Source organism: Coffea eugenioides, chromosome 1 (genome assembly GCF_003713205.1).
Source record: "Coffea eugenioides isolate CCC68of chromosome 1, Ceug_1.0, whole genome shotgun sequence".
Taxonomy (NCBI): Eukaryota; Viridiplantae; Streptophyta; class Magnoliopsida; order Gentianales; family Rubiaceae; genus Coffea; species Coffea eugenioides.
Window position 1 is genome coordinate 28,633,466 of NC_040035.1, and position 10,695 is coordinate 28,644,160.

The 10,695-nt window shown below is 35.3% G+C and overlaps 2 protein-coding genes across 5 annotated transcripts; one reads left to right on the top strand and one right to left on the bottom strand.

Annotated features, from left to right (window-relative positions):
* Positions 1–419: 419 nt before the first annotated feature.
* LOC113769823 (bifunctional purine biosynthesis protein PurH-like) lies at positions 420–2,406 on the top strand. Its single transcript, XM_027314127.1, has one exon. The coding sequence runs from the start codon at positions 420–422 to the stop codon at positions 2,223–2,225; it is 1,806 nt and encodes a 601-aa protein (XP_027169928.1). The 3' UTR covers positions 2,226–2,406.
* A 1,038-nt stretch (positions 2,407–3,444) lies between these two features.
* Positions 3,445–7,778, bottom strand: LOC113776144. Of its 4 annotated transcripts, none has more exons than XM_027321244.1 (4): positions 7,572–7,778; positions 5,617–6,272; positions 5,310–5,514; positions 3,445–3,794 (listed from the first exon to the last, which is right to left on the bottom strand). In XM_027321244.1, exons 2-3 carry the CDS (start codon positions 6,215–6,217, stop codon positions 5,312–5,314), a joined length of 804 nt encoding a protein of 267 aa, XP_027177045.1. In that variant the 5' UTR covers positions 6,218–6,272; positions 7,572–7,778; the 3' UTR covers positions 3,445–3,794; positions 5,310–5,311. The 4 variants fall into 4 exon arrangements, with proteins under 4 accessions (XP_027177045.1, XP_027177053.1, XP_027177068.1 ...); XM_027321252.1 differs by having other exon boundaries at positions 5,617–6,289; XM_027321267.1 differs by lacking the exon at positions 7,572–7,778 and adding an exon at positions 7,436–7,549.
* Between the last annotated feature and the right edge of the window lie 2,917 nt (positions 7,779–10,695).

Genomic DNA, 10,695 nt, shown 5'->3' on the forward strand with positions numbered 1-10,695 from the left:
TGGTGGAAGGCAAGGGTTGAACCCCTGACCTCCCACCCCACCAGCAGAGGCGGTGGCCACTGAGCTATAGCTCAGGCTTGCTCTGGCCTTCTTCGCTTTCTCTAAATTGTATGTAATGGAACGTATCATCAACCTAATGCATTAGCACTCATGTACTTCCTACCACAAAAAGGATAAGAATTCTTTTTGGAATATAATATAATAAAATTCTTTCCAGAAGACTTTCGTGAAAACAGCCATCAAATTTGCTTGCTTCTCCTAGTAGGTTTTAAGCTTTTGAGTCCTATAAGAAGTTTCTGAGTTGATATCAATTTGCTTGCTTCTCCTAGTAGGTTTGAAGCTTTTGAGTCCTATAAGAAGTTTTTGAGTTGCTATCAAAAAATCGAACCCGAGGGTTTAAGTGTAAAAATCTGGTGAAGATGCTAGGGTTTAGTGCACCTTCCCCTGTCTCGACCAACGCCGGTCCTTGCGCTCCACGCGCCATCGTTGCTCTTCTCCTCTTCGTTCGAATAACAAATACCAGCTCTCCTTCCAACCTGGAGTATCTGTATTCGTCGACGACGTCGTTAAGGTCCAGTAGTTGTTCTTCAGTTAAAGCCATGGTTGAAGCTGGAGCTCTTTCAGCGCCCACGACACCCACGCGTGGGAGGAAGCACGCTTTGATTTCGTTAACAGATAAAACGGATGTGACTGTTCTTGGCAGTGGACTTCAGGAACTCGGGTACACAATTATTTCAACTGGAGGAACAGCATCTGCTTTGGAAAGTGATGGTCTATCTGTGACTAAAGTGGAAGATCTCACTGGTTTTCCTGAAATGCTTGATGGTCGTGTAAAAACTCTGCATCCTAGCATACATGGGGGTATCCTTGCTAGGAGAGATTTGGAGCATCACATGGGAGCCCTTGACAAGCACAAGATTGGTACAATTGAGGTAGTGGTGGTCAATTTATATCCATTTTATGAAAAAGTTTCCTCTTCAAGTGGAATATCTTTTGAAGATGCAATTGAGAATATTGATATTGGTGGCCCAACCATGATAGAAGCTGCCGCAAAGAATCACAAGGATGTTTTGGTGGTGGTTGATCCAGAAGACTACCCTGCACTTCTAGAGTTTCTTCGCGGAAAGCAAGACAACCAACAGTTTAGGAGAAAACTGGCTCAGAAGGCTTTCCAGCATATTGCCTCTTACGAGACTGCAGTTTCAGAGTGGTTGTGGAAGCAAACATCAGAAGATAAGTTTCCTCCCAATATGACTGTGTCTCTCTCACTCAAAAGTCGACTTCGGTATGGTGAAAATCCTCACCAGAAGGCTGCATTTTATGTTGACAAGTCTCTCGCTGAGGTTAATGGTGGTGGTATTGCAACTGCTATTCAACACCATGGAAAGGAGATGTCATATAATAACTATTTAGATGCAGATGCAGCGTGGAATTGCGTGTGTGAATTTAATAGACCTACTTGTGTCATTGTGAAACACACAAATCCTTGTGGAGTTGCTTCACGTGATGATATTGTTGAAGCATATAGACTGGCGGTGAAAGCAGATCCAGTGAGTGCTTTTGGTGGTATTGTAGCCTTTAATGTGGAAGTTGATGAGGTGCTGGCTAAGGACATTCGAGAATTTAGAAGCCCAACTGACAATGAAACTCGAATGTTTTATGAGATTGTTGTTGCACCCAAGTATACGAAAAAGGGGCTAGAGGTTCTTCGTGGAAAATCTAAGACTTTGAGAATACTTGAGGCAAGTAAAAATAGTAAAGGAAAACTCTCGCTCAGACAAGTTGGTGGGGGTTGGTTAGCTCAGGATTCAGATGACTTAGTTCCTGAAGATATCGAATTCAAATCAGTCGCTGATAAGGCTCCACAAGAAAGTGAGCTTTCTGATGCACGGTTTGCATGGCTCTGTGTGAAGCATGTCAAGAGTAATGCCATTGTCATTGCAAAGGACAATTGCATGTTAGGTATGGGAAGTGGGCAACCAAACAGGTTGGAAAGTTTCAGGATAGCTTTAAGAAAAGCTGGGGATGAAGTCAAGGGAGCTGCTTTGGCTAGTGATGCTTTCTTTCCATTTGCCTGGAACGATGCTGTTGAAGAAGCATGTCAAAGTGGGATAAGCGTCATTGCCGAGCCTGGAGGTAGCATCAGAGATGTCGATGCTATCGATTGCTGTAAGAAATATGGAGTATCCCTGCTTTTCACCAATGTGAGGCACTTTAGGCATTAAAAAAGGAATTTTGAGTTTTAGAAGTGTTGCATGCCTTGATGAGCAATTTCCAAGCTCGCAGCCAAGATTAAGGCCTGAAAGCTTTGGTAGTTAACCAAGTAGATGATATATCGACAATCTTGAATCCTCTTATATTTAATTTGACTGGTTTTCAAAATGCATTATGAGCTAATTCTGTGTACATCTAGGAGCCAGAGTGCCTTTCCCAATGTAACCTCTATATTTCTAATATTGAACTTTAGGAATTGCTTAATTTGACTTGTTTAATATATTGCTCAAAAAAAAAAAAAATTCGAATGCTGTTCGAACGAACTACCAGTGCCACAATTTGTGTGGAAGGATGCTGAACTCATTTTGAAGCTGTCACCTAATATTGTGGTTTAAAGACCAAAAACGTCGTAAAAAAAGGTTTCTGGATTGGCAAAAACTCTATACAACCAATCCAGATGGTCAAGTGATGGAATTCCGTGTCTAGTGTACCAGCCGCTTCTGAGTTAGTATGGGACGCTACTTTGCAATTACCTGCTTAGTACAAGGTTAAACATTTCTAATGGCAGCGCTTGAGAGGCAAATATTGTTGGGTAGGTCCGTGGATTAGCTGTTTTTGGGGTGTTTTTGAAAAACTTTGCTGTAGCAGAGTTTTTAGAGTGTATTTTGAAATATTTTTAGAAAGTATTTTGAAATATTTTTTATTGGCACTTTATTATGAGATATTTGGTAAAATTTTAAAAAAATTTAAACTAATTTTTAGATTATCTTTTAGAGTATTTTGTTGTAACTTTTATTGTATTTGAAAAACTAGTTTTTGAAAAACACTCCAAAAACAGGAGATCCAAACACAGGTAATCAGAAGGTCCTTTGATTTTGGTGAGCTGGAGAAATCTTGTCCATCTGTTTCCTGAGTGCAGAGTTGCACAGTTAACTTGGAAGATAGCATCTGTAAGTGGGATTATCTTATCCTGCACTTCAAATTTTTGTCGTGCCAGACCAATTTGTTACTCTTAGGAAGAAAATTTGTTTATGGCATCAAGTATCTTCAGTTGTTCTGTGTAATGGGAGCTGTGGAAAGGTTAAAAAGCTGGAACCCTAAAAAATGTTGAAGATGAGGAAGTGCGAGTTGTTCATCAAGCACATGAAGAATAGATTGAATCTCATGACATTATAAGATTTCACTGAAAATAAAAGGAAAGAGGAAGAGGAAACAAGGAGACAAGAAAGAAGTGTGGGATACTATTGTACACTATAAGGGTCAAGTGGCACATAAAACTGCTATTAACGCAAAGTGTTAAACACTTCATACCATAGAGGTGTACTAGAATTAATAAAAAAGATAAGAGGGATGCCAATGTTTCCCCTCCAGAGAAATTCAGTCGTGTCATTAAACTAGCTACCGAGTCTTTGGACTCTTATATACAGTCTTTGGACCCCACTAGCTACCGAGGGTCAAAGCATCACTATTACTCTAAGCACACTTCTTTTTCCAAGAAAAATAAGCTAACATTTTCGTTTGATCTGGGGAGAGTCCGTCTTTTCAGAAGGAAGCATTAGCCATAGCCACCAGCTCTACACCTGTTAAAGAGTCCAAAGACAGAAGTAGGAAGTCATAAGCATTGTGACCAAGTAACACTAAACCGTGACCATTTCAGCAACAATTATTTTATCTGTCATTGGTTCAGAAAGGCAAAATTCACATGAAAGTATAAACTTCAAGATAAAAGCTTTTTCTGAAGGTTGAGGGTTGAGGGTGATGGAAGAATATCTTGGCAATCTTCTACATGAAATGATGCACTACCATCTCAAGATAGAACCTATCCTTCCTGGCTCAATAAATGCTTTACAAAAACATTTTACTACACCCTGTAATGTTGTAAAATAAACTTACATCATCTTCTTCTCCATGAGGAAAAACAATCTAGAAATAAACTTCATCTACAAAGTAAATCTTTCTGTCTGTAAGTATGGGATAACTAATGAGTATGTATCTTCATGTTTGTGTCACTGAATTTAATTGGAAACTTTTTGAGTTGGCCACTTTTGTTCGTCTCACTTCTACAAGCAGCCATTCTTATACGTCTTGATTAAAACATCTATTAAAAATCAATAATTTTTTGTGCAATTTTATATTCGTCGACTTGTAATTGAATAGTCAAATCAGGTGAACTCAGCTTGGTCTCATAATATGATGTTCAACCAACTCATAAAACCAAGAAATCGTTATGTATCATCCTTCACGTTACCAAGTTAAAAACATATGACAACCTTCAACAGGTAAAACAGTGCCAAATCACGTGGTGGAATAAATCTTGAGGGCATTAAGATAAAATATGTTATCAAAAATCAACTTCTAATGCAAATTAGGAAAACGAGATTCAAAATCCAGGAAAATCCTAGAGAGGATATATAAGTCAAAAGAACCTGGAAAATCACACAGTAAATCCTTCCTATTTCAACTGGTCATAATCACAGTTACAACTATATCAGACATACACGATGTAATGAATGTACAGCCTTCAAATTGCTAAACCATATAAAGTTACAGATTTCAAATATCTTTACAACCAATTTAAACCACTTATATCAACTTAACACCCCATTGATTCCTTAAATTTTGCACATCAACACATCTTAACATTGGCAATTGGTCGGTCACACTTAATAAAATATCTTAAAATATTTTAGACTCAATATATAAGAAAAGAAGCTCGTATAAACACAAAATTAAGTAAAACACATTAAAATCTTCTAGAAGGAGTTGAGTACTTCACTTGATATCAACATATTTTAAGATTTGCAATTTGATCCATACTACTCAATCTAGCATCTTAAATTCTTCTAAACTCAAAATATACAAAGGAAAGATCAGCTGCAACAAAGATCAAGTAAAACACACTTATGAAGATCTTTATTATTTTACAATACCAGTCAGTGGTGTGCTAATCAGCGGATCTTAGACAATTTGGTGTTTGAGTGTCAAAATATTACCAACTCAAAAACAACGTTTGCATAAAATTGAACTGATAGCCACTCTCTAAAAGCAACTGATGCTAGCAAGATGAGATTGATTGAGAAAACCACAACACTTACCTTCAGACTTTGTCCAGGTTCCAGCCTTTCCATTTCATATTTCTTAACCATCCTTTTGAAAACAAAGACAAATCTCTCTTCAAATCTTTCTGCAAGTTCCATCCTCTCAATTTCAAATCATCTAGCCATCCAAAATTAACAGTTAACTGTCCTGCTTGGAGCTTCAAAAGGTGCTGTCTGTAAGGTATCAGTACACTCCTAAGACCTGCAATTTATACCAGTAATATGTTAGACAAGGAAAAAGAGAAGAAATCAACAGAATAAAACGCTGAATCACAGCTAAATCCAAAAGTTCCTTATGTGATACCTGAAATGCACATTGTCCTATAAAGGTTAGCAATGCACGGATCTCCCCTATTACTCATGTTAGGCTTCTCCAAACACTCGAGGAATGCTAAATCTGCCTTCAGAAGCTCAGCTTGGTTGTGAGTGTCGTATCCAATATCATGACAGTAGCAGCAAAAATCTAACCAATCAATCGGCCGTTTATCCCAAATAGGTGACCCTCCATTTTTCCCACTTGACCAATTTGGTCCACAATAATGCCCATAGCGTGGAAAAAGCTGAGAAAGAATAGCTCTTATACCTGTATGCCACGGGACTTTGGAAACATATGGTCTGAAGCGTATAGCTGAATATTGGTTTAAGGATTTAGCACCATAGTTTGGTTTTGCATGCTTTTTCAACTCCTTATTGACGGTAGTTGGCATTTGAATTTTCTGTTTGCTATTGATAGTCCAAGGGATAAGTGAAAGTAGAGACCAACCAAAGAACTTTATATCAAAAGAAGCCATTTGTTTGTTAGGCTTCACACCTACACCACTTGAAAGGACAGTTGATGCCATATTTTCACTAGATTGGGAGTTGAACCAGGGGATATTCATATTGCTCAGAAATCCAAAATTCATTGTTGAGTAGTTGTATCAGCCCCCATTGCAATCAAATGATGCAAATTGATAACCCCTGTTGCAGTCCCATTGCTGAGTTTAGAACATAACCAAATTGAAGTTTAGCGAAGTTTATCGGGAACTCAAAAGCACAAGCATTTTAGGCATTTGAAACAGATTAACATACATGACAACATTGAGCTCTAACAATAACTCAAAAGTGAAAAGAAGTCACCACAAGTGTTAAAATTTCATCTAAAACGTAGGGGAAATTTTTGTGAAAGGTACTGTCTTGGAGAGAGGGCACAGTTTTTTCTGTTTATGGTAAAAGGGTAGTTGTACTGATTCTTTTATGAAATGTACCAACAAGTTTACACCAAAATGTGTACATTTTGTAGAAAATTCAGTACAATTACCCATTTTGTAGTTTATACTGTGTACTGATTAAAATCAAGCCTGGATATCATCTTAAAAATGTCCTGTTTCAGAAATTTCCCTAAAACAAACAATATACTATCCTCTGCCATCCCCCTTCCATTTGTTAGTACAGTTCTTACCTATTATTGGTAGAGATCATTTTCAACGAATGATCATGAATAAGCACAGTTGATAAATAGCACTCCTAAGTAGGGTTGGCTTCATAAAATTGAAAATGCAAGCACGAAAACTAACTTCTACTGGTACTAAATATCATTCAGAAAAGGGCACTAGGTGGACAAGTTAATAAAAAAGAAGCATTTTTCGTCTATTTATCGCTAAGGCATCAATCATGCATCATTTAAGTACATTCTACAGACCAAATTGTGCATTTTGTACATGAATCAGTACAGTCATCCGTTAATGTTACCCTTTTAATCCCCCAACAACAAATAGGTAAAAATTGCGCCATCTTTTTTTTTTTTTTTTTAAAAACCCACATGAATTAATATGTCCATCCTAATAAACTCAAGCATATAGCCGTAAACGTAACCTTCAATTTCAGAAAAACCCCAATTCAAACCAAAAGGGAAAAAAAATCCCCACTAAGATACAGTATAAAGGCATTGCTCCCCTCTTCCTTAACCCCTTATGGGTAGGACTCTTAAGAACCGCCTAATATTTCTCAAGAAGCACAAAAACCCAGAAACAAGACCAGACCGAACAAAACAATAAACAAATAAACTAACGACCGAAGAATAAAGAAAACAAAAGTAGAGAACTAAAATTATTAGCCGCTAACAGAACCAATGTAAAGCTTACATGTAAGAGAACTGGGAGCGTTTCCGTCTTCTTCATTTTCGATCAATAACAATAATTCCAATAAAAACCCAGAAATGGGACACAAAAAAGAAGTGAAAAGAAAAAAGAAAAGCAGAGAGATATTGAAATCGTTAACCTTTCAAGAACAGAAGTAAAGCTTAGAAGTAATAGAATTGAGGGTTTTTTCCACCAATCTCCAACTCTGATCAATCTTTCTTCAACTCTGCAAACATGGCCTCCCCGTTTTCTTGGGGCAGTCCTGTCACCAGTTGAAGAGAGAGGGGAGAACCGGGTAGAGCTGCTTCGCCTTTGGTCCTCTTGTTTTTGTGCCGGAGGGGTTATGGCCGTTTGAGGTCGGTGCTTTTGGTAAAAAATGCTTTGAAGTGTTAAAAGTAATTTTAAAATATTTGATGAACATAGGAGTAGAATTTTTGGTATTAAAAAAACTTTTAACAAAAGTTCAAGTTTGATGCTTGTTAAAGTAGTTTTGGTGATTTAAAAAATAAAACATCAAATTTAATCAATTTATCCTATATTATAAATTAAATAAAAAAATAAATACTTTAAAAATTTTCAAATTACACATTTTCCATTACAATAAATACTTATTGAACTATGTTTTCAAAACCTTTTGACTTAAAAAAAACTATGTCTCCAAATAATATATTTACAAGCATTTAAACACTTAATAAATACTTTATTATTAAAGGCTCCGCTAAGAAGTACTTTTCAATAAGTTACCGCAATCCAAACGTTGGGATTTGAAAGAATTTGAGGGAAAAGTAGAAAAGAGAGAGAAGGGAAAGGGAGGGGAAGGAAAGAGCTAAAACCATGGAAAATGAATTTAGGAAGTTTTTGTATTTGTATAAATTCATTTTTTAAAATTTTTGGTTCAGTTAAAAGACGATAAAGTCCTTATTCATTGGATCATTGTGTTGTTAAGTGGTATTGAAATTGAATTTCACAACTTATGGGTAATTTCGTCTTTACATGATTAACAAACAAATTTCTACCAAACGAAGGAAAGGGCTAAAATTATGGACAGTGAATTTAGGGGTTTAGTTTTGTATTTGTATAATTCATTTTGGAATTGGTAATGGCATTCCACTTTTTATTAATGACATTCTTACTATCATTTTTATCATATGATTTTCATTTATTAGACTCTATACTATATGACAAAACAGAAAGCGAAAGTGATATTCAAAAAATGGAGTGCCATTAACATTTCCCTTCTTTTCTTATATTTTTGGTTAAGCTAAAAAGATGGTAAAGCCCTTATTCAATGGATCACTGTGTTGTTAAGGCCCCGTTTGAGGTTGCAATACTTTTTGTAAAAAAGCATTTTTAGATGTTAAAAGTACTTTTAAGACATTTGGTATAAAATTAAGAGTAGAGTTTTTGGTGTTAAAAGCACTTTTAGTAAAAGGCCAAATTTGGAGTTTTTAAAGTAACTTTAGTGATTTAAAAAATAAAATATTACATTTAATCATTTTATCCTATATTATAAAATAAATAAAGAGATAAATACATTTAAAAATTTTTAAATCACATAATATTTAATACAATAAGTACTTATTAACTATGTATCCAAACAATATACCTAAAAGTTCTTAAGCACTTATTAGCACTTTTATTAAAGAACTATTGAGAAAGTACTGAGATAAGTTATCACAATCCCAAACAGACCTTAAGTAGTATATGAAACAGAATGTTACTACTTATGGGTACTTTTGTCTTTAAATAATTGACAAACAAATTTCTACCCAAAGAAAAGGAACAAGAAAAATTTATCTACCATTTTGTTTTAATTAATGGAAATACGATTGCTCGATAGAGTCTAAAAAATTACAAGTATTTCATCATAATGCACGGAAAATTTTTCTCTTTTGAATGATATTCATAATGTCTTGAAAACTTAAATAAAACTATAGGTTTCTTGACGTTGGCAGACTGAAATTGCCACAGTTACATGTTTTAGGATTATGATTAATCAAAAATCGCTTCTTTGCATAAAGATTTAGGAATATGAAATACTTGAAAAAATTTAGTCCCAAAAAAAAAAACAATAGAAGGAGGGAAGTGTTATTTGCATTCCATTTTTTATTTTTTGCACTCCCACCATTTCTTTTATCATATAGTCTAATAAATAAAAACTATATGATTAAAATGAGAGTAGGAGTTTGATTAAAAAAAATTAGAGTACAAATAACATTTTCCAAAAAGAATTCTCCTACCAAAAAAATTCTAACGGAATAAAATAGCTGCAAGTATCAACATTTTCATTGTTCGAAATGATTTGAGGCGAAAACAATAATACGTAAAAGAGATTTGCTTTGTTGTTTTTAAAATCAAGTCAGGTACCATACAAAGAATAAAGTTATAGAGGAAATAAAGATCATAAACAATTGCATTGAACAACTTGGCCATAAATTTGACTAAACTTAAGTGGTAGAGAAAGTTTTTGCAAAGAACAAGCATAACGCATAGAAGTATGATAAAGGCAATGATAGGAAAGCAATATCAAGAATAAAGTAGCTGGAATTGCCACTTAATATGGTTTCTTTTAGATCCATATAGGTGTCTCTTGCACCCGTATGACCTGATGATAGTTTAGTACCCGTCGATTCCCAGTGATCTTGTTGGATCACCTCCTTAGTATAGGTTAGAGTAGGAGTAGGTGTAGATGGTGACAATAGACAAAAAAAAAAAAAAAAAAAAAAAGCTATAGGATATTGCTAATGCACAAAAAGACTCCTATAGGATATTGTTAAGACTCCTATAGGCTAATCTTGAGGGATGTAGAAAGGGCTAGAATTTATGCATAAGAGACTTTAAGGACTAGAGTTGTTTAAGACATTCTAAAGGTCAAGAATTGTATAGCTAGGTTGGCAGAAAACTTCAGAATTCTCTAGGCTTGATGACTTGCCTATAAATAAACTAAACTTCTTTTGTGTATAGCCAATTCGAGATCCAAGTTTCTAAGTTGCAATACAAGACTTCCAAGTTCTCTAACACTTTCCTTCTTTGAAATTAAAGATTTGCAGTTCCCAAAATTCACAAAAACCAATTATGCAACTGTAATGGCCCTTGTTTGCAATAGCTGAAACTATAATGGCCTTGTTCACAAAATATGGATATACAAAGAATGGAGTGTTTTTCTATTCGATCAGCGTATGAAGTAGCTATTGGGTTTTTGAAAAGATACAAAGAAACTTCAAAATGTTCAACCCAAGAGGAAGAAAGTTCGAGCTGAGAGG

Excerpts from the sequence above, each read along its gene's own strand:
- LOC113769823 (XM_027314127.1), top strand. The coding sequence starts at position 420 with ATGCTAGGGTTTAGTGCACCTTCCCCTGTCTCGACCAACGCCGGTCCT.
- LOC113776144 (XM_027321244.1), bottom strand. The coding sequence starts at position 6,217 with ATGAATTTTGGATTTCTGAGCAATATGAATATCCCCTGGTTCAACTCC. Across the intron at positions 5,515-5,616 it reads TAGGACAATGTGCATTTCAG|GTCTTAGGAGTGTACTGATA; the intron begins GTATCACATAAG and ends TATAAATTGCAG.